This window comes from Limanda limanda, chromosome 12 (genome assembly GCF_963576545.1).
Source record: "Limanda limanda chromosome 12, fLimLim1.1, whole genome shotgun sequence".
In the NCBI taxonomy this organism is placed as follows: Eukaryota; Metazoa; Chordata; class Actinopteri; order Pleuronectiformes; family Pleuronectidae; genus Limanda; species Limanda limanda.
In genome coordinates, this window is record NC_083647.1 from 14722671 (window position 1) to 14746463 (window position 23793).

The 23793-nt window shown below is 42.5% G+C and overlaps 2 protein-coding genes across 3 annotated transcripts in view; both read right to left on the reverse strand.

Annotated features, from left to right (window-relative positions):
• The window catches only part of asap2a (ArfGAP with SH3 domain, ankyrin repeat and PH domain 2a), a 52656-nt gene extending 44373 nt beyond the window's left edge, over positions 1-8283 (reverse strand). The window contains exon 1 of the mRNA XM_061083273.1: positions 7759-8283. Coding sequence (XP_060939256.1) covers positions 7759-7887 — 129 coding nt within the window. The 5' untranslated portion in view covers positions 7888-8283. The remainder of the gene's footprint in view (positions 1-7758) is intronic.
• An 11696-nt stretch (positions 8284-19979) lies between these two features.
• LOC133015842 (crooked neck-like protein 1) lies at positions 19980-21681 on the reverse strand. 2 transcript variants are annotated; one of them, XM_061083117.1, is made up of 5 exons: positions 21620-21681; positions 21129-21382; positions 20916-21005; positions 20430-20674; positions 19980-20291 (listed from the first exon to the last, which is right to left on the reverse strand). In XM_061083117.1, the coding sequence occupies exons 4-5, from the start codon at positions 20625-20627 to the stop codon at positions 20112-20114; spliced, it is 378 nt and encodes a 125-aa protein (XP_060939100.1). In that variant the 5' UTR covers positions 20628-20674; positions 20916-21005; positions 21129-21382; positions 21620-21681; the 3' UTR covers positions 19980-20111. The 2 variants fall into 2 exon arrangements, with proteins under 2 accessions (XP_060939100.1, XP_060939099.1); XM_061083116.1 differs by having other exon boundaries at positions 20916-21382.
• Between the last annotated feature and the right edge of the window lie 2112 nt (positions 21682-23793).

Genomic DNA, 23793 nt, shown 5'->3' on the forward strand with positions numbered 1-23793 from the left:
ACCCGGAGCAGCCAGTCTCCCCTTTCACCTCAGTCCTCCTCACCATGTTGGCCTGACATCCCTTCTTCAAACAAAACAGAATCACCAGGCCTGACATTGGCCAACGGGCTCTACCCAATGGCAATCAATTCACAGCCACGTCCTGGTACGTTCACGCACACAAGGACAGACACAAAATTGAGTGAAATATCACATCCGATCAGTCAAAGCCCCTCAGGGGGTAAGAGAGATTATGGTTTGGAATCGATTGGGACAGGACCGTGACCTTCGCCCCTAGTAGATCAACTGGGAGGGCTGCTGCATAACAATGAGGGTCTGGTGAGAGCCTGTGTCAGAATGATAACACAAACACAGAATAACCAGGTCCTAGACGCTGGAGGCTGGGGGACACCTCTAATTTCAAACAAAGATCCCGAGGGAACGACTGCAGTAGCAATCACCCAAAAAGGATGAAAAGGAGACTTGTTATTACCAAGGTAAGCATTAATGCACCACTGAATCGTGCATTTGCTCAGCACATCCAGTTAGAAGCATCAGTACAAATGAGAAGCAAGTGCTTGAGCTCCCATGTTATTTGTTTGGGATCATAACTAAAACCCAAATTATACTCATGCCTTGCAGCCCCTAACTCTAACCCCCTGACCTTTCAGTGCTCACCTATCCAAAAACACCAATGATGTTAAATGTGATTAAAAAATTGCATTTTTAAACAAGAATGTGCCCAGAACAGAATCTCATCAACAATTCTTAGATAGAACCAAAGTGATCTTGTTCAGGGTTTGGAAGAATGAATGCAGTTGGCTTCGCTTCAGTGTGCTTGGCCTCCTCTGGTGCATTAAATACACTGAAGCAAAGCCAAGGGACAGTGGGGGCAGCAGATGTAGAGTGAGGGTGACAAGACTTTGTTCAGCCAGAAATCCCCATTTCAATTATAAGAGGCATTAAGCTTCTTAGGTGGTATACTGAAGACTGGTCAGTGTGGCTGGGGCTTTGGGCTGCTCACTTTGACCAGACTACACAATAAGGCCATGTGTGCATGAGAGCAGATAGATCTGTCCGTGTGCCTCTAAAGCTATTAGATGCGGATTGTCCCCGCATCGATAATCCTACTGTCTGAGGCCTTGTTAAAACTTTCCTCGAGGCCACCTGTTCCACGAGGGGCAGCTGTTGTTCACAGCCAGGCCACAGCCGGTCCTCCCAACCGTGCCTGGAATTGGAGGGAGGAATCTGGGCAGAGGAAGGCCACGACCGAGAACAACTCCAGCGTCAACAGAAGCCGACAGACTGACACTTGGAGAAGAGTTACGAGAGCACACTTGCCTTCAGATGTTGACATATACGCCATAAATCATTGAACTTAAAATGAGATATGTCAACACCAAGCAGGACAGAAAAAATACATTTTTTCTTTGCAACAACTGCAGAGAGCAAGCAGTAAAGCCACTGAGGCAGGTGGAAATTTAACAAGATATGATTATGTGTTAATACAAGATAAGAGTTGGACTAAGGTTAAAGCACATACTCAAAATGAGTGGCCTGAGATTAAGGTTGGAGGTGCTATAAAGGGATGAGAGACTAAAGCTGCTCACAGCAGGCATTCATCAACTGCGTTTAACACCCATGAGTTCAGTGAGAATCTGCTTACTGCTTCGAAAGCCTCATTACCTTGTTAGACACCAACATTGGAAAAGCTACAGACAGTCTGTGAGAATCAGACTGTGAGAACCAGCTGGCACTCAGTGCCAACAGTTACCTGGGCATGTCCTGAATACCATCAGCATTCCCAGAGGTAATCCCCAATAATCTCCCAACTAAATCAACCACCAACATGCCTCACCAGTGCATAGCTGGCATACCGGCGTGCAGGACCTCTGTCAGAGGAAATAATAGCCTGATGGAAGACTAATGATGCTAGTTTTAAGGACTTAGCCCCCCCGCAACACCAGTAATGGACCCTGAAAAGCTGACTTGGCTATAAATAGCTGTTATTCATTGGCGAAAAATGAACCGGACAAAAGGATATGGGACAGAGGGAGAGGCCTCGTGGGCGAGTTCCCAACACTATAGGGACAGATAGACTGTGCAGCAGCTCTGTTTTCTCTATACGGATACAGGCCTGCAGTTTGTACATGAGTGTTGATGGTTATGTGGCCCAGAGATATACCCTCTACAATAATGAAGCCCCATATAGATATGAATAAATAAAACTTTGTATATCACCCTTTATGCAGGTTCATGCAAGACGAACACAACTTTTAAAAAAAAAATCTAAATAATCAAATGTATACAATATCATTAAAAGCAATTAAATAGATTAGGTCAAATATTATAATCAAAAACCAAGCTAAAGAGGTCTGTGTTTAAAGATATCAACACTTTCATCTGTTCTCAGATCCTCAGGGAGACTGTTCCAACACCTCGGAGCTTCAAACCTAAAAGCTGCCTCATCCAAAGTTTTCATCCTGCCCTTTAGAACAAGTAATGAATGCTGAGGAGGCACTGATTGATGCCATGTACCTGTTCTTAAATACAAAAAATACACAGCGCTGGGGGGACGGACAGGCTCATCACACACAGAACTTTGCTAACGGTCCAGTAAGACACGTGTATTTATGCAACAAACCAGGCAGCTTTGCCGTCAAGCTCCCTCTCAACCTGCCTAACAACTATAAATCACAAAGCAGCCGTAATGTCATGAAACATAGTGTGTCGCTGTCTGCTCAACAATAAGCAGCTGACAGACTGATCAAAGGGCCACGCTGCTGACAATACAAAAGCTAGTCTTGAATGTCAAGTAGTGACGGCTGTTTTGCAGCCACAAGCCCTGATACTCAGCAATCTCCTGCAGTCTGCTGTGTGAGTCAGATCCGCTGTCATACCCATTGATTCAGTCAGCCGACACTATGAGAGGGCCGCTGATGCGATATGCCGTGATCCCAATAACTGACCCACTCTAGAGAATGAATATACCATCAAAGCTTTAAACGTCCGCCACGGCCGCCAAGTGAGCTGTGAGTGCAACACTGTGATATTACACACATTTCATACCTGGACTGGAAGTGGATGCACTGGAGATTTGTTCAAGGAGACAACGTTATTGATTGCATCGTTGCAGTGGTTTCTCTTTGTTTGGCAGGATTCAGTAACTGGGGCATAAAACAGTCATAGATGCAAAAGTAGACCTCAGAAGACTAGAACGTGAGCCAGTTTCTAGCCGCAGACAGACAATGCGTAGATGTCCTCTTGAGTTGTTCTTGGGTCAAACAAAAGCACGGGGGAGTTTTCACCAAGATAAGCACTTAGCAGTGAGGTCAGCTCTGCCTTAGGGGCTAATGCTTCTTTTCAATGGACCTTCTGAAGTCATTATAATTTGAGCACTAAAAGTGGTTTCGCTCATAACAGTGGGTACATCCATAAGTAGATGTTTTAGTTTTAAAACTGCTGGCTGTCCCAGACAAGCATTTTATCTCCATCCATAGTAACACACCTAGAAATACACATCACACAACTATTCACATACACTGGGCATGTGTTTAACAGGAAGTGGATAGTCAGCTTTTCAGTAGATTTCTTAGTTACAGAAATGTGTAGAATTCTGAGGTGCCTTTTCACCATTTGAAAGTGACTAAACTAGAAAAGAAAAAAAACACATGCAACAAGAAACGCAAACAACTTTTACAAGGCGCCACATTTTCAAAATCAGTCACTACACACAAAGTAAGAGCGTTCAGACTACCACAACAATAGGTTGATCAAATTGGCCAACTTCAAATTAGAAAATCCCAAAATTGTTATTGTCAGGAGTGAGTCATATTATTCTAGCAGTCAGCACTTGTTATTTAGTTCATGTTAAATTAAACATCCGGGAGAAACCAGATAGCCAGAGCTCTTATTCTTTGTGTTAAAAAAAAGTGTAGAGGAAGAAAAGCAGTGTTGTACAGCAGCACAAAGGAGGGGGGTCATGACGCAAAGCCTGTCATCCTCTTACTGGATAAACAGGTTTTTATTGGTGTGGTTTTACCAACACAAACACGCACACACATGCACAGAGGCTCAGTGAATAGCCTCTTAATCGCCAGCAGTTTAAAACTACTATCCTAATTAAGATTATGTCCGTTGCTGTTAAGTTTAGAAAGAGATAATTACACTGCATTATGCTGTTTTTTTACGTAAAACCTCTGAGTGCCTGAGTCGCCTCTCCTGTTAATGTGTTTAAAGGCTTCCTATAAACAACCAGAGGTCAGTCTTACTAGTCCTCTAAGTAGGTGAGACTGTAAGTGCATCAGCTATTTAAAAAGAGCTCGAATGGGAAATTCAGGTCATTAAATGCAATCTATTTCATACATTTGGATTTAGATGGTCTGATAGACAGAGACGGAGATGTTTGTCTTTAACGGGATGAGGAATCCCATAGGCGGCACTCTATCACTATATAATTTGTTAATTTATTTTTGATAAATGTTTCTGCCGATATATCAGTCTGGCTCTTATTTTCATTGGTAACAGCATTAAGACTAGAATGTCTTTAATTTGTTTCAAACTGTAAAATCTCAAAAACATCTGGAGAAGCAGATTTTCACAATAACAAAGACTCTTCTACTCTCCAACAAATGTATCTTCCTTGTTCAATTTGATATGTCAAAGCAGAGCTGAAGAATTAGGCAAAATATAAGGTTTTGTGTAAAGAACAGGACGTATCTTCACCTTCCCCTAATGCTTTACTGACTGCACTTCCAGAAAATGGTGTCAAAATTACCACATGTTGACGAATGGAAATATATCTCTAAAATACCTAAACAACAACTTAATTCTTTAAGTCAGCAAGAAAACAGACAGCTCCTTGTAGAACCTCAGCGGTGCCAAGTCTCAGAGAAGCACAGGGCGTCTTCTGAAAATAATACACCAGCCTGCTGCAGCATCACAGAACCCAGCGCTGCTTCAATCAGCCTGTCCGGAAACTGTCAGTTCAAGGGTACAAACTGAAAGGTGAGCGCTTATTTAACAAACCGCTACTGCAGGGAAAAAACAGAATCAGCACAATGTTTGAAAACTCAGTATAATGCTGAAAACAGCTAAATCTGATATTTGTGTTTTCCTGAATGAAAATACAGTATGCAGATGTGTGATATATTCCTCAAGGGTGAAAGAGTCATCCTCCTCCTGGTTTGTCAAAATGCAAACAGAAAGACAATGTTTTGTAAACCTGGAAAGATGGAAGCTGCTTGTGTACATACAGTAGATGTGTTTTGGCTTGCGTGCTTGTGTTTGGTGGCTTTAGGCGGGCCTGGCAGACAATGAGTGGAAGTGTTCCCCTGTTTCCACTGCAGCGTTTAATTGGTCAAAAAGACACAAAGTGACTGAGGTCTTGTTGACCAAACAATAAGGGCTTGTATGCCCTGAGCCTGAGCGTGGGGAGGTCAATGTGATACGACAACACGCTACTCTGCGTCTACAGTGACAACAATTCAGCAGATTCAACGACAGCACACCACTAAAACAAAGCTGCTGAATTAGGTTCTCGCTCCAACAATTCACCCGCACCAGCCTGCTATTACAGCTGTTTAAAAAGGAGTAAAATACACAAATGTATCTGCTTTCTTCCCCAGACAAGCACATTCCACTGCTCTTAGTAATGATGAAATCATTCCCAAGAGCAGATTAACTGCTATTTTTAAAACAAGCAGCAGCAGCAGCAGCACAGCAGCAGCAGAGGTTTGAATGAAACGGTGCGTAGCAGCATGTCTGCCTCCCGAGTGAAGCACCTGTCAGCCTGAGCAGGTGTACGTCTGGCTCACGCCTCCACACAGGCAAGTTAAATATAAAGCCACAACCCTCACTTAGGTGTGGAGGATCAGGGAGCTTAAGGTGACGTTGACTCGGAGCCCAGATGTGGATTAACCAAGTCCAACTGGCATTAGACGGCAACGACTTATCTCGTTTCTGCATATCCTGTATTCAGACATCTGTTTTCACTGTTTAAAACAAGGTGTAAGCCACACATTTGTCTTGATCCCATCAGGGTGCAACTTTTCCTCATTGGAACCAGGAAGACGTTTTTTCTTCTTCACTTTCCTCACACGTCACCTCAATACCTACAAGCGGAGCAGAGACACACTAACACACATAACACATCGAGGCAGCTCATGTGGGAAATTCTATTTTTACCGTCAGTCAGGGCGAGGCAGTGCTACACAGCAACACAAAGTAGGGAAACTGTAACAAGGCAGGGAGGGGGGGCTGTCAGGGAACAAAGCGGAAGTGTCCTTCCTCCTGATGACCTGCAAGTTAGAGGAGGAACACAAAGTGCTCTGTGTGTCTGTGTGTGTGTGTGTCTGTGTGCATGCAGAGTAGCTCTGCAGCAGCAAACTGGGGCAAATCCATGTTATTTATCCCACCTTTTAACTGAAGGGATAATCAGTAAGCAAACATACTCTGTATGACTGCTGCAGGAATGTGGTGTTTGTGTGCAGAGGACAGTGCTTTCTTTGTGTGTGTATTCTATACTATTTACCTTGAAATGTAATTGCGGTTTCTTTTTCTAAGTGTTTCTCCTCTTTTTATCCATCTGTTGGGTGTCCAACATCCTGGAAGAAGGATCCACCCTGTGTTTCTCTTCTTCCCCCCCCATTAAAAAGGATGTTTATGGAGTTTCCCTTATCTGGATTAAGGGATGAAAATATACTACAAACCTGTAAAGCCCTTTGAGACAAAAAAGGATTTATGATTTGTTTTAGCTATGTACTGTAAATGAATTTGACTATAGGAGCTCTTACTGGCTCATCCTGGAGGGGGGGGGTACTGGTCCAATTCAACTTCCTGATGAAAATGACTGCACAGTGGCACATTTAAAATCACACATTGATAAAAATATTGATGTGCAATGGCTGAGCTAATTAGAATATCAATTGGGCGCATAATGAATAAATGAAAGTGGAAGTGGAAGACAGGTATGACTTCACAGCTTTATAACAACCCTTTTTTCACTTTCTCAGTTTAACTTTTTGGAAATACACAAACATCTACCAGCCATGTTAGTCTTAGGCACAACTTTGTATGGCTTCAGTTATTCATCTTTAAATCTGTATTCTGTATAGTAGTTCCGGCGGCGAGACTTTCATCTCACTGCAGTGAACTTACTCCTCCTGACTCATTTTGACCTTTTATTATTCTTATGCTCTTGTGTTTGACTGTTTTGTGTGTTGTCAATCTATCTATGGAGTATACAGATCTATCTATCAATGGAGTATACAGATCTATAAATCTATCTATGGAGTATACATATCTATCTATCTATATATCTAGTATACAGATCTATCTATCTATCTATCTATCTATAGAGTATACAGATCTATCTATCTATCAATGGAGTATACAGATATATCTATCTAACTATCTATCAATGGAGTATACAGATATATCTATCTATCTATCTATCTATCTAGCTATCTAGCTATCATTCAATGGAGTATAAAGATCTATCTATCTATATATCTATCTATCTATCTATCATTCAATGGAGTATACAGATCCATATATCTATCATTCAATGGAGTATACAGATCTATCTATCTAGCAACATTAAGAGTATTGCATTTCCTCAACTTAAATCCTTCACCAGGTCAAACATGATCAGGATTATGGTCAATTTCATGATCAAGAGAAAATAAGCACCCATGATTGACGTTTGCATTATCATATGTGCGGGTAAATGGGGGTTAGGGGCACAGCCACATTCCCCCCCACCCCAGAGTCACTCACCTCCTCCAGGGCAGCCACTGTGTTCCTGCAGTGGGACATCCTGGTGGTGAAGTTGGAGGCGGTGGGCGACTTGTAGTCTTCATTCGTCTCCGCCACAAACTCTGAAACTGTGATTTGGTCCGGCATCATTAATCCCTTAGCTGCTGATAACAAGAAGGAGGAGGAGAAGGAGACGCACTACTTTCTCCGGTCTGTAGTTTTAGGACAGAGAAGTTCACAGTAGTAGCAGCGGCGGTGTCTGTGAAGCTCCCCTCGGGTAGTGAACCATCTCCGGGTGTGAGTTTATCTCATGTCCCTGGTGAGCTCCACACTCGGTCCGGTGCTGCACGCTTCCACAGGGGGATGGAGCTTCTTATCCCTTCCGCCTTTCAGCCCCGCTCACTCCGGTTTCACACCCCGGGCACACGGCTCGTCCTCCGGCGGCAGGTGAGAGTGACGCTTCGCTCTCTCGGTGCTTGTTTGTTTTTTCCCCCGCTAACGAGCGACAGAGCGGGACGAGCAACTTCTTCTTCCAGCGTCCGAGTCCCGGGGAGACGACAGCGATTCACCGGGAGCGCAGCGAAGTGACAAAGGTAGAGGAGGGGCAGCGGTGGAGGCGCGGCAGCCAATGGGAGGCGCCGGCTGGTAATTAGGAGCCAATCGCGGGCGGAGGGCGTGGTGACACGATGCCTTCACACGCTCCTCGTAATCGGGATTTTTCAAAAAGTCGCCTTTTGACGGTGGCCGAGAGCTCAACGCGCTGCAAATGAAGAAAACAACACATTAGAGAAAACACGTGCTAATAAAGAAAACAACTTCGCGCGCAGCAAAAAGTTAGAACACAAGCAAAGTCAGCAAACAACTTCATCGATTCGTAAACGACAATAGACATTTTCCAGGGTACCCGAAAAAGTGATGAACCTGACTGTAGTTGGTCAAGTTATTGAAGTCTGCTAGTTGTGCGTGGTGATGTAACTTCACGTAGTATTGAACTACAGCTGGGTTCATCACCTTTTTAGGCCCCCTGTAACTTTTCCGTTGCCGTTTTCGCTATTAGCAGCGAGTTTCAGTATTTGAACGTGTCGACACTTTTTGCAGCGCATGAGTCGTCAAATTGATTAAGTTATTTTCTTAATTTGCACATGTATTTTTGTAATATTTCAGAAGTACATTTTTTCGAAGGAGAATTTGTTCATTGCAAAACCATATTTGCTTGAATTTTTGTCACCAGCCAGTTTCAGGTGGTATGGTAGAGTAAAAGAATAAACGAGTGATTGTCGATCATGACAAATAGCCTCGATAGTTAAGAATACACATACAAAGTGGACCTTTATTAGTAAAGTAAAACTTTTATTTATTGTTGAATAAGTATTAAAAACTTCCAGTTCCAATGTCAATTCATGAGCTGATGGGTCTTCTTCAGAGAAAGATAAAAACCTTTCTCATCAAGTCCTTAGGTCAATAAGGAATATATTTCCCGACAGCACTTGAAAGCAACATCTTGATTACAGCCCCACTGGGAGTTTCTCAAGGTGGAGACATGGGTGGAGATAAGGAAATAAATACGAATGTGAAAATGATTCAACGTCATATTGAAAGTGCAGTTTACTGTGTGTTTCTGTGCATACATCTGTCATTGATGTTGTGTTTGTCTGTTGAGCTGTGTTAAAGATGCATGCAGTGTTTGGTCTGATCACACAGGCTGTACCATGAAGACAAGTTGTAGATTCTGTCTAATTGCAATTAACTAATTGTTATAACAGGAGGCAATTTATATTTCTTTTGTTTAATTTTTTTGGCAACATAAGGGTTTCAGTACAGTCAAGAGAATATTTACAGAAAAGGGAGAAAAAACATACCTTGGATTTCACTATGTATGAATGAATATGAAATGCACACTTATAACTAAATTATCTGTAGCTAGTTGCAGCAGAAGTAACCGGAAGTCGGCAACAGGTGCCTGGATTGTAGAGTCTCAGGTTTTTGGATCAAGCAATGTTATTTCTCCTTAATAAAAACTACTCTGCAGTATAAATTTCAATCTGTGAGACCTTTTTAAAAGACAGCATTTCATTTGACTTTAAGAAAATAACATTTGAATATGACTTTTCCAGATGCTTTGACTTCAGAAGTGCAGCAACAAGTTGTTAAAAGCCCTAAAATTGAAAAAACTCCATTATTCACGCTCCTGCTCAAATAGCTCACCATCTGTGTTTCCTTGATTCAGAATTCATTTAATGGATATGAAGTCAATCAATTAAGAGGTTTCAAGTGAACAAACTCCCTGGCAGAGATGTAAAAACAGGTTCACGATGCTGCGCCTTATGTAATCCAGAAAAATGTATTGTAACAGAAAAGGGATCAGGACATTTATGTTAAGCCTGAGCCGGATAAGCTATGATAGTGTGGTATCACAGTGAACCAGATAGAGGGGCTAATTAGACCAGTAATTAACAGAGTGCTATCAATTTTGTATCCTCGTGAGCTCCAGATGAGCACATGAGAGCAGCTACTGCAGATGCCCCATGTGAGAATATATTTAACATTTTCAATATGTCACAGCCAAGAATAAAAATGAAAAAAATAAAAAAAAACACTGAACATTCTATCATTGGACACTGTCTGAGACCTGGGAAGACTCTCTCCCATGCCTGAATTTTGGTCAACAGGATTTTTTTTTTTTCAACTTCTCCCAGAGCTCCAGTGTTTTTTTCCTTTCCTGTGCTTTGAAAAATCCGCTGGTGTTTCCCAGCTCCTTCGGCCCCGACAGGACGGCTACCGGTATAAATAGTATCACAGCGGCCGAGGCAAAAAACCCATGGGCAGCCTTTAAATCACAATCTGGGCAGTGTTCACACATTCTTTCAGCTCTGCAGCGTCTCCTGGCAAGCTGCTAAATGAAGAGCCCGGGACCCAGGCTGACCCTGAGTGGCGACTCGGGCCTCGACTCCCTTATGAAATGAACACACACACTCGCACACTCCCGATGAACATCTGCTATCCAGAGACACAGTGAGTGAGGTCAGCGGCACCAAGCAACACCAGCTTTGCTCTTCACGACTGACATGGCTTTATGTATTCAGCACCATCTGCCTTTGAGAATGCGGGGTTTGAACTTTAAAACATGACCAAACCCAACCGAAAATATCAATTTTCAGACATGAACTCCAGAAAATGTCCAGAAAATTGGGTTTCACACATGAATAATGCAACAGGAGACTGGCTGGGTCGGATTCTTTCAAAACAACTGGGTAATTTCCGTAACATTCAGGTGAGGGGGGGCGTCTGGAAGGCGAATGCAGGACATGACAAATAGATTTAGTTGCATCTCAACACCAGCTTCAACCCTTTTCACCAAAGATAAACATGTGGATGGCTCTTCTTTTTCATCCTGAAATATTTGTATTCTCTTGTCGGGTTTCCAGTTATTCCTTGGCTTAGAATTGCATCAACGCGCCCACTGTGAGTCTCACACGGGCTCACATGGATACAATCAGTATTCACTCCCGGTTCCAATGACTCTGCAGGAGACACAGGTTTTAATTGGCTCTGGCTCTGATTGGCAGTGATGGAAGCGAAACTCCGGGGGTGAATGCAGTAATTTGGCAAGTGAGGTGAGAGAGCTCCTCAGTTTCCCTTGTGCTCATTATGTTGAATCAGTTTGCATCAGTTTGATTATCCCCCAGGAAAAGGGCTGCACTGGAAACCAAGGTGCATCAGGTCATTCAGAAGCTACAGGATGAGAACATAATATGAGAATCACATTTTGTATTTTATATGACGTGGAAAAAACACAACCAGGGCCTCTCAATGAGGGATCATAAAAAGGAGGAAGCAAGGAAGCAGTATTACTGTAAAATGTACTGTGTCATGAATGTAGCCTTTGAATAAATAATATTCTCCAAATGTAATCACGGGAGATTTGCCTTTTAATCCCATATTTGCTGCTCCCTCTGAAAAAAAAAGGTGCCAAAGCAGCTGCTTTATTAAAGCGAACAGAGGCCTCATTCACCCGCGGAGCCTATCCTCAATATAGACCTAGTTTGCATGCAAACAACTCACAGCCTTGAGTAGCAAGTCGGAGTGGAAATTGTCGGATCTGCTTTGGCTACGGCTGCTGCTGCATTTTAACATTTTGGAATGATTTATCGAGAACCAAAAGTGAAAACGTCCACATTGTCCACCGGCCTTTGGTGCACAATGTGATATTTCCACTTTTGTTTAAAAAGCAAAGCTGATCTGGTGATGAACAAACCAAAACCAAATGCAACCAGAACTAGACGGCTGCAGGCAGAACAATCGCCAAAGCAGATGTCACACTGTACCCACACACACTCACACACACACACACACACACACGCTGAGACACTCTGGGAAAAGCTGTTTGTAATTTGTAAATGTGAATTTCACCAGACGAGGAAAGCACAGGGTGTGTCGGTCCTCCCATTCTTTGGTCAGCATGAGCCACAAGCATCCAAAGTGTTTGCAGGAACAGACAACATGGCACAGTGAATACAGGGGGATTTGGGGGGGGATTGGAGTAATGGAGTCACTTTTTCCTAATAGCTCTGCCATGACATCATGCTTGTGGAACAGGTGGGATCACCTCACAGTCCAGCGTCCTGTGTTTCAAATAAGAGGAATGAAAGACGTCTTTGTTCAAAGTCATTTGCAACTGATTCTAACCGTCCACATTTCCCAGCACATCGGTAAATGAAACGGGGGCCGAGCTCGGGTCCTGAAACACTGAGATGTGGAGGAAGTTCTCTCAACGTCTCCCGGATCACATCACTGACTAAAGACTGCATTAAAAGAAGAGCTTGTTACACAAATGAGTTGGCTGCATGAGCTGAACAAGCTGTGCCCGGTGATCCTGAGCGAGAGCCTGCTAACGCTGGGATTCCTAATGGGAGAGGGAGGAAGGGCTTTTTGGGGGGGGAGTGCAGTGAATTGTAACCAACCTGGATCTTTTTCTCCCAGAGATGCAGCTCAGTAATGAATTCAGGGAAAGTGTGAACCAGTGGATTCTTTATGAATGGATGCTCTGTGCAGGCGTCTTCCTATTCACAGAGAAGTGACCATCACATTGTACTATACTGTTGTATTTCAACACTGATTCAGACTGCTGTAGAAATAAGGTTTGTATCTATTTGCATTATCAGGGCCACTTTAGGGGCAGAAATCTGTCCTTTTTGGGAATAAATTCATGATACCATGAGAATAAAGTTGTAATTTTAGGCTGCATATATTCTCAATTATATAATCAGAGGTTCACCTTGTTATAATGGGGAAGGTGGAGCTTCTTGTTTTGTTCAAATTTTGTGTAGGTTTCACAAGTAACAAAATACATTTATCTATCTTTTGTCACATAAGCACAACATTGTCTTAAATGTCACGATTGGGCAAGAAACTTTAGAAGAAGAAACTCTTTTCTGTAGAAAGATCCACGTGGACTTGGAGGAAATACCCCTTTGTGTTTAGTGGGGGTGGACTGTATAGCAGTTTCATCCGTGTGATATTTAAAGGGATTTCAGAGTTTCTCAAGACACAATGAGATTTGGGATCTTGAAAAAGTTAAACTCCAGCAAGCATGGATTCTCCTTACAGCTTATTTCCTATCGTATCATTTTTTATCACCATATTTCGACTAAATACCCCCTGATATATTAGAAATTATAATTTTTCTTTTTCAATATGGCCCTAAGGCTCCTTGATGTCCTATAGCACATTATCTTCAACTCAGGAGAAAATGTCAATTAAGGTCAAAGGTCACCTTTTGAGTCAATTACTGAGTGTTTGGTAAACACAGAAATTCATTGAACTGGTGGAGATTAAAACATCTCCTGTCCCATGTAGCAGATTATAATATATGGAGGTATGCTGCATTGTATAATATATATTTCTTTACTCTCCCAGCCCGGAGCACAGGGTTTTTCCATTAACGTCCAAATCTGAGCACGCCCAAACACTTCCACCGCAAAACAGTCCGACTCCTGGTCTCAATTTAACCTTGCCACCTTGAAGGACACCCAAGAAATAATGATCGGGGAAATAATTGCCTGACATTTTTTGCCAGCACCCACCACACACACCCACCACACACACCCACCACACACACCCATCAGAGGGATGACTGCTAAGAGCTGGGGGTTTGCAGCTGCTTCACTATCATCATTAGGAGCAAGTGGCTTTTACAGTAATTATTGCTCCTCTTAGGATTTGGCCCCATGAGCCTGAACATATCGAGTGTCCCTGTTCTTCATTATATTCTGACAGGCAGCTTGTCAACCAGCCCCATCCTTCCTCAGTTTCCTAGTTACCATAACTTGAAGTGTTTAATCATGCATCTCACTTCCAGGATTCCACTCTGCCTCCCCTGAAGAAAAATCTCTGCACCGCTGTTTATCTTGCATACTGAAGCAAAAAACAAGTTCTGGCTTTATCTCATCGTGTTGTGATGCAAACCGTGTTATTCAGTGCCCCCCCGAGACAGTGTGAGGACGAGGACAGCGCCAGTGAACTCTCACCGGTCCCTGAACTAATAAAAAGTCAGTGGTGGTGAATTCTCCCTCTGTGTGTGCTGCTGATCATCTCCTCTGGGCCCCGAGCAATGTAAACCACAGGATATTAATTGTTAGACCACAGGACAAACACACACGATTATGATCAGAAAAATCTTAGCAATGCATCCCCAGTCTCCCTTTGTTGGAAATATAACACTGCTCATACCACAGCTGTTTTAGACCATTTGTTTAGATAAACAATTATAGTACATTACCATCGATTGGCAGATTCGTCTATAGAGCAACATAACAGCATTCAAACTCAATAGGAACAATGACACTGTTAAAAAAGCCGAAGAAAGTGATACAATAAAAGTTCCTGGATCTGCAGCAAATTTTAATGAGTTGTTCCCTGACCCATCTCGTAATTTTTGCATTATCCTGCTAACAAACAAACTGACAAGGGTGAAAACATAACCTCCTGGTCAGATGTAATATGGCCAAATAAAGTTAAATCAAAAGCACTGGCTGCACTGTATACCTTACTGTATCTACTCTCTAAATCAATGTCACATTTGGTCAGTGCAAACATTTGGAAGAAAGCTGACTATAGAAAATATCTCCATTGTCACGGAATCACCTTTCATTTAATATTCCAATCCTAATTTCCACTGAACCCACTCCATGGTGTTCAGGGGCTACTGCAAATCACTTATTCCAGAACAAAAGATGTTAAGCTCTGTGTCACAACAGTCATGACCAAAAGTGACTTGCAAGAGACTAATATTCTCCTTCCTTCATTTAAATTTACAACCATACACATAAATAGGGAGCATAGATTCAATAGTACTAAGGCATTCCCAGTCGCTCTGAGAGGAGACCACATGTCAAATCGTTGCTTTAGGAAACTGTCAGCCTCTTGAAGCTGGATCTCCCCGGCTCATCCACATTGCTTCAATTTAACCCCGAGTAAACATTTAACCCGACTTTATGACGGAATCAGCACCGTGAATCTAAATCAGCCTCACTGACAGTCCTGTAAACTCCCGGAGCGGCTGCTGTCACGGTGCAGAGATGTGTTGCATCTGTTCAGATGCCCGCAACCGATGAGTTGAAAGCCTCTCAGGCTTTTGAACTCGAGTGAGGGGATCGTGGTGGGACACGATAGAGGATGAAAGTGTACCTTTCGGGTGTTTGCTTTTCTTCTCTGTGTGGGATTAACGTCACCATCTTGTATCCAAATGCTCAAGAGTGTAATAAAGGAGGTGAGGCAACAGTATGATGTTCCTCAGGAAAGAATAACGTGAATGAAGCTTTGTGTGTGCAGTGAATCTGCTGGAATCCTCCTGGGAATGCTAATGGAGGCGAAGTGAGTCCATGTAACTCAGTGATTGTATGTATGAGCAGGTCAGACCGAAGAGAGCGTAGAGTGGAAACCCCACATCCATTATCCGTTGTGAGACAGAAGAGAGAAGCAAATTATGAGAAATCTGTCCTTCAGTGAACGATATTGCAGCAGTAAAGAAAAGACTGGATGAATATACGAGAGAAATGGAGGATTTTCATCTTTTCTGCATCAGATCAATACTCAAGCCAACAAGAAACATTTTCATCACCCACAACTTGGTTATTAAAAAATGTCCGTGATAGATCTCTTAATTACCTCCACCAATGAGGTAATGTCTTCATCTGTGCTTGAGCAAAAATTACAAAACGGATTTCCATGAAATTCACCAAGAATTTTCAAAAGGAAATAACTCATGGATCTTAATGAAAACAATCTGGCATTTTAAAGGACTGATATTTATGATTGTGTGCAATTTGATGAAGGAGTACTTAGCAGGATTATGCAAAATGTAGGGAACTGATATTTACCAAACATGGTGGACAAAGGAGGCTGGACTAGCGAGACGAGAAAGGACCATGGAGGGAGAGACGACACATGAGTTGAAACTTAAAGGTTAATTTTTCTATATACTCCACTCTGGAGGTCTTTACACTGATATCCCAATTTTGAGAATTGTCAGCAAGCAGGAGCATATTGATCGGGTACCACTATTTATTGATTGGAAAAATATGGCTTAGCTCTCTAGCAACATGTCAGTGATTCCTGCAGGTTGTGTTGCTGAGCTATTTTCAGTTCTGATCCTAATGTGCTCCCAGACAGTTCCCTCTGGAAACCCAGTGAGAGGGCCGACGCTCTAACTAAGCTGTGTCTGCAGGCATCACTCCAACAAGATGGAGGGGAAGAGAGTGGAGACGGAAATACATTGGAACATCAGAAACATTAGGATTGTAGTGGACTCGTCCAGTGGGGCCTGACACCAGACACTTCCTGTCTGATCTGTAAAGAGAAACGCTCCATGTCCCTGGAGGAGCACAGAACATGAACTTTTGACTATATAAGGAGCTTATGTACTTTGTCACTACAATACAGATCAGCCACACAGGCTGGCCCGTAAATAAATATCAGTCACATGGTGATGGGGTGGACTTTGTGAAGAGAGGGGGGGGGGGGAGGAAACAAGAAAATGATCAAGGAGGCTGAAAGCAGAGATTTATCACACATGTGTACACTTGTGAGTTCCTTGGTCTTCATTATGAATGAGTGGGAACCTCCAGTGACTCCTACGCTCCTACAGCCTTTTACATAGATTAGAGGCTTTGTGTCTCCCTGCTCCTTCTCCCCGTCTCTCCTCTGCCCTCTAAAGCCGAGCTCTATGGGTGGAGTATCAGTCTGTGAGAGAGGCGGCGAGGAAAGGGGCTGGTGTTGCCATGACGATGCCAACTTAACCACATTGTGTGCGTCCTCCTGATTGAAATTTAAACGTGGAACAAACCGAGACAAAGCAAAAAGGTGTTTGAGTGGAGTGACATGCATGCACTGGATCTCTGTGTGGTTGTCTACTTGTGTCAGACTACATCTCCTTTGTGTAGTTATGAATGATTAATGATGATTATATAAGAGCTGTAGTAAGGGAAGTGCACGTTGTCCACTGAGGACGAGACAAGAGACCTCAAGAGCTCAGCACATATGCAATTATAGTTCCGAATAATACAAGCATTTCTGTGATTTCACACGTTTTAAATAAAAAAATGTGATGAATGAAATCTATAGGCAGTTCATTTTTAGGTGATAATTGTCCTCATTCTTTCAAGGTTCTTCTTATGTAAGATAACCCTGGCTTGAAATGTGTTTCTGCTGTTTTCTCTAATTATTGATGAAATCCTTTCACTTTGAAAATGATTCGCAGCCTCAAATGACCTAGTGATACACTAGTGTTTGTTAAATAATGTATCAGGCCCATCCCTCACAATATATAACAAGAAAAAATAACAATACATTTGTATTTATGAAGCACCTTCAATAATACTTTACATACAGGTTGAGGTCTAACTAGTTCAATCCTTGGGATAATACTTATTTATCTTGGGGTTGAGACATTTCACTCATGCTCATTTAACACACATCCAATTGAATTAAACCCATGTATTCCATTACTAATTCATATTTAAGGTGCTCAATGCAGTTGTTTATGTGTGGAGCTCCATATCCTCCTCATGTCCCCTCTTCCTTTACCTCTGCTCAGATGTAAGTATCCAGCTGTGATGTGATAAGTGGAACCTGGTCACCAGGGCGCCTGAAGGTCTTCGCTGTTTATTGCTCCACTGCCTCAGTTCCTCATCCTCCCTTAATTCTTCCTTGCAAACGTCGCCTTTTCTCTGAAGCCAAAAATATATGAGACGTCACATATTATCTTATGTTGTACATCTTTTTTATGAGTTGATTTTCTCCATGATAAGAACTGTGTGTAGAGATAGAGTTTCATGTGTGTAAGTCCACTGCTAACTCTATATAAGGTGAGAGGTATATGCACACAGTCCTTAAGAAAAGGAATCAGATTTATTAGCGTCAAATGTTTCCTGTCAGAATTTCATTGCACCAGTGTCAACATGATAAATCCATCTATATTTATAAATCTCTCACAGATGAAAAGTATATAACAGTAATTACTTGTGTGACGGCACAGTTAACATTGTGAATAGTTTAGCCTTGGTTCATTGACTCCCTATAATTGGTTTTCGATTCTGGTACTAGACACGTTTGAGGGCTTTGTTATGATACAGGAAATCTGAATGAACCAAAGTGCAAAAACGTTGTTGTAACTAAGTGCTGCTCTCTACTGGCAACTGTGAGTGGGTGCATAAAAATGTGCCTGCTTCCTTCAGAAAAAAGAAATGTAATTTCATGGAAAACCATTGAATCTACATACTTCAAAGCTTGATTACTTGAGAATATGATGTAAAATTCTTCTGTGTATGTCCTTGATTTTAACCGTTTCTATTTGAAGTATATATCTCGTTGTATTTAAACAGGAAAATGCATTTACCGTAGGGTGCTGGGAATCGCTATAACCAGTAGGTGGTGCTGATAGACAGTGGACACTAAAAAGGAAGGTTGCTGCAAGTTTCACTTCCACCAACAATGGACGTTAGCTTTAGATCTGGACCATGGAGCAATGTAAGAAGGTGGACAAGTTGGACGACTTTACATCATGTGGACGGCCTAGTGCGTGTGCGTCGTTTACCTGGGGAAGAGGTTGCTGCAGGACATGGACAGCTCTGTGTAAAGAAAGCATTTCACTTTGGCACTAAGGAAGAGAACCCCTGGCCTACACCACAATTGAGACTTTGCTCAGCCAATAGTAACCATGGATCTGGTATCCATGTGATCCTCCCACTTCCTGAACCTGGCATCTCCTGCTCCTGTGACCTGTCTGTGGAGAAGCTGTGGCAACACAGAGAAGGCCGGAGTCAAGATGAACAACGGCAAAAACCTGGACCCTCTGACATTCGTGTCGTTAACCACAGATTCAGAGACTCTCAACCTGCAGTGTGGTGCAAGTTTCTGGCAACTTCTACTGTTCAACCAACCAGTTATTTACCCAAAATAACATGCGTTCCAAACAATGGAGGCTTCTCAGTCAAGATGGAAGAGGTCAACAAGCTGAATTTACCAGCAGATGTTGGTTGTGTGTTAATTTTCCCCCTGGAAAATTTGAAGTTTGTCAAACTTTGGAGTTTTTCCCATTTACATTGTTTGAGAGACAGAATTGTGTTGTCTGGTTTGTGGGGTTTTTTTTTTTTTGAGAGCCTGTTGTTCCTGTGTTATCTGTAGAAGATCTGTTTTTACTATGAGACAGTGCAAGTCCCAAAATATTCTCTTATCATTGGTCATAAACAAACTAGCAGACTGATTAGTAAGGGATTAGTTTCTGGGATAAAACAAACAGACTTAACAGAATTAACACCCATCCAATTTCAATTTAAGACAATTAAAAGTTCCCTTTTGTAATGGAACAGTGCCATAATACCACACTATATATCATCTGTGCTTATGCATACTATTTCTGCTCTTGTAACTGCCAAGATGACATCAGGGCTACAAATCTGAGACTGTGCTCGTCTTCCCCCATCAAGACCTTGAAGAGGCCTTCAGCATGTGTCTAGGACTTATCTCCTGGGATTTTACTATTCACTCAGTTCACACACACAATCCACACACACAGTTCACACACACACACACACAAACACATCTCTTCACTGCATCTGCATAAGAAGCACACGCCTGCAACTGTTTCTTCGTCATTCCCTCTGCAGAATACTCTTCGCACGCTGTATGATTGTCTGACCTTCCTTGCAAGGAATAAAGTCCATTAAAAGACAATTATTCGCTTATCTCTTTATTTCACAAGTCTCACCAGGTCAAATTTCCATCACACCTGCGTTATTAAATATCCTGTTCTCCTGCTCGGTTTCATTCACAGTGTTTTTGTGAGAGTCGTTCTCAGGAGGAGCTGCAGGCCGCTACTAGGACGGTGGTGGCGACATGGTCTCCTCAAGCATTGTCTCGCCAGCCGTTGTCTCGCCAGCCGTTGTCTCTTGCTGCCTTTTCCACATCTTGGCTATGGAGAGCAGCTTGAAGTTTGGTTCGTTGGCGGTGTCCTCTGGCAAGATGTAGTCGTAGTACTCCTCCCAAAATTCCTCCGGCTGGTGGGAAATCGGTGAGATAATGATCAAAACCTGTGGCTGGCTGCAAGTCATCGTTAGTTTCATCTTTTAATCTGTGGCTTGTTAAACTTATATTTAAGTTTGTGTATAAAATGTAGGAACTGTAGTTGTTCTTACCCCGCCCTTGTCCGTCAACATCCTTCTCCTCTTCACCTTCTCTGGCAGCAGCTTGGTGACTCTCTCCATGTTGTCTTCGGAGCCAAACTCCTTCTCGTAGTTCTTCCAGGAATTGAGCAGCTTCAGCCGCTGCTCCTCTTCCTCACAGCTACTCATGCACTTGTTGGCCTCCTCGTAAACCTTCCGGCACTTCTGCATCCGGGGCTGCCGATCGACAGCTCGAACTGGGCATAGCTGATCCAAACCTGAGCGGAGGAGAATTCGAGGAGGCCGATAAGGGACACAGGGCGAAATGAAAAGAAATAAATCTGCCTGTTGGGGTTCCTGAAGCTGGTTTACTACTGGTTGAAACATCAGAAATTGGTTCTAGTTTTAATGTTAAATATTAAATCATCAGATTAAATTCAGGAAAGCTTTTCTAACAAATACATCTACCAAGTTGGACCCAAGGTATTTTGGAGTGAGAAGTTGGAGTGTAGTACTCACAATGACATTCTGAATGCGCTGCAGCAAACGTTTATGAAGGTTTCTCCCGTTTCCAAACTCCCCCTGGCCGCTCTCAAAGTTGATGTAAAACTCGACAACAGAAGCAAATACTTTGAAACAATATAAAATCAAACCAAACTAGATTTGAATGTTTGTAGTGTGTACTTGTGTGTGCAGGATAAAACAAAAACTATTAAGATCTATAAACAATACCTCTGGCATATCGAGTCGAATGAGTGGGAACCTCCAGTGACTCCTATGCTCCTACAGCCTTTTACATAGATTAGAGGCTTTGTGTCTCCCTGCTCGTTCTCCCCGTCTCTCCTCTGCCCTCTAAAGCCGAGCTCTATGGGCGGAGTATCAGTCTGTGAGAGAGGCAACGAGGAAAGGGGCTGGTGTTGCCATGATGATGCCAACTCAACCAAACTGTGTGTGTCCACCTGATTGAAGTTTAAACGTGGCAGGTACTGTGTGAGATAAAGAGATTCACGGTGTAAGTCCAGTGTCAACTCTAGTCTATATAAGGTGAGAAGGTATACGTATTAAGTCCTTTAGAAAAGGGAAGTCATCAACATGTTTCATGTCCGAATTTCTTTGTACCAGTCTCAATATGATAAATCCATCTATATCTATAAATCTTTAGAAAATGATTCTCTCACAGATTAAAAGAATATATCAGTAATAACTTGTGTGAATATTTCTACCTTGATTCATCCACTCCCTATTATTGGTTTTCCATTCTGGCACGTTTGAAGGCTTTGTTATGATACAGGAAATCTCGATAAACCAAAGTGCAACAACGTCAGTCCAGCCAGATCGACTGTTCTTGTTATTAAGTGCTGCTCTCTACTGGCAACTGTGAGTGGGTGCAAATTACTTCCCTGCCTTTTGTATTCATTTATCCATTCAGAAACAAAGGGAGAAAAGGAGGAAGGAAGACGGAAGAAGAAAAAAAAAAGAAGAAAGAAGAAGAAGAAAGAAAGAAAGAAAGAACAAAAGAACAATGGAACAAAAGAAAGAAAAGTAATTTCATGGAAAATACGTTGAATCTGAATACTTCAAAGCTTGATGACCTGAAAATATGATGTAAAATTCTTCTGTGTATGTCCTTGATATAACCATCTCTATTTTAAGTATTTATTTCATTGTTTTCGAAGAGGAAAATGCATTTACTTCAATGCCATCCCTGTGGAGTGCTAGGAATCGCTATAACCAGTAGGTGGTGCTGATAGACAATGGACACTAAAACGGAAGGCTGCTGCAAGTTTCACTTCCAGTCATTGCATAACTCCAGCAGCCACTGCTGATCTGACTGATCACGGTGGTCTTTCCAAACACGACCTTTATCTTGCAAATGCACCGACTTAATTTCCATTCCTTGCCCAGTTAGTATTTTGAAAACCTTGAACTATCTTTTCAGGTATAACTTCAAAGTCATTCTTACCTTTGACCTTTAGATGCTTTCTGTTCATTGCAACTTTATGGTGTAGACTGGAGTGGAGATTGGCCGTTGCGGCCCAATCCACCATAAACTGATCTTAACAACACACTCAAGTTGTCAGGTCTCTCACTGCTGTGTAGCCGCAGACTGGTCGGGTGTGCACAATGACCTGAGCTCTCTGCCAAAACCACCAACAATGTAAGCTTAGTAAGCCTTAGAACTGGACCATGGAGCAATGTAAGAAGGTGGCCAAGTTGGACGACTTTACATCATGTGGATGGGTTAGGGTTAGGTTTAGGGTTAGGCCTGGTGCGTGTGCGTCATTTAACTGGGGAACAGGTTGCAGAAGGACATGGAGAGGTCTGTGTGAAGAAGACATTTCACTTTGACAATCAGGTATGCCACCAATCCAAACATTGTTGCAGACATCACGCCCCTTCATGGCATCGATTCTTCCGTATTGTCATCGAGAGTCTAACGTGCCCTGCTGCTCTGCAAAAAAACAATGAGAAACATGCTAAAGAGTTCAAGGCACTCGAAAGGCCTCCGATCTCAATCTAATCGAGAATCAGTGGAATGTGCTGTGAATTAGATTTTGGAGGCTCTATCTTGATGCCACGGCACACCTTCAGAGGTCTTTGATGGGTCAGCGCTGTTATAGCAACATGAGGTGCGGCTGATTGGTGTCAAGAGCAAGTCGAGATAGAGGATGTGCCAAGACAGCCCAAACATTTACATTTCCTGCTGAGACTCTAGGAATACATTGTGTCCTATGCATGATATAAAAATGTGACATGTATGATACTGTAACCTATGATCCTAAAGGGTGAGTATACCACATTTACGTACAGTGCTTGGATGCATGTGAGTGTGGGATGCTGTTCACATTGGAGATGCATCACTGTCTCGCTTCCTGCTCGCCCCCCCCCCCCCTTACGTCACATTCTTTCTCCTTCACGTGGTGAATGCTACAAATACTTGAGGGCTAGGGACAGAGGCTCCACATGAATCATCAGCTCAGGCACATTTTCGATTTGCTCTCAAAACTGTTAATCAAGCTTCGCCCCGCCCCCTCCCTCCATTTGGAAAAACCCGGTTGGCTGGTGGCTTTCACTTTCCCCTTCGCGATAGGTCAAAAAAAGATGGTTATTGCTGAGGGGCGGGTCCCCATCTCTCCACCCACACTTACACCATTTTTAATGTCGACAAAGGAGCTCTGCAGTCAAGATAGTTCACCACCTACTCTACTGTAATAGTAACCTTTGTGTCGGTCGTATATGGCATAATATTAGTAATATTACCACATTATTAATCGTCATGCAGCACAGCCGCTGTTTAACAAGGTCTAACACCAGTGTATTTTAGTATTTTACACAGATTTATCTTCTTTATTTGTAATATTTTACCTTTTTTTTAGATTTTCAGACAGATTTATAT

Bases quoted from the DNA above. Each gene is read 5' to 3' on its own strand.
- LOC133015842 (XM_061083117.1), bottom strand. From the start codon at position 20,627: ATGCAGAAGTGCCGGAAGGTTTACGAGGAGGCCAACAAGTGCATGAGT. The intron at 20,292-20,429 runs GTAAGAACAACT...ATTTCCCACCAG, and splicing joins TGTTGACGGACAAGGGCGGG to CCGGAGGAATTTTGGGAGGA.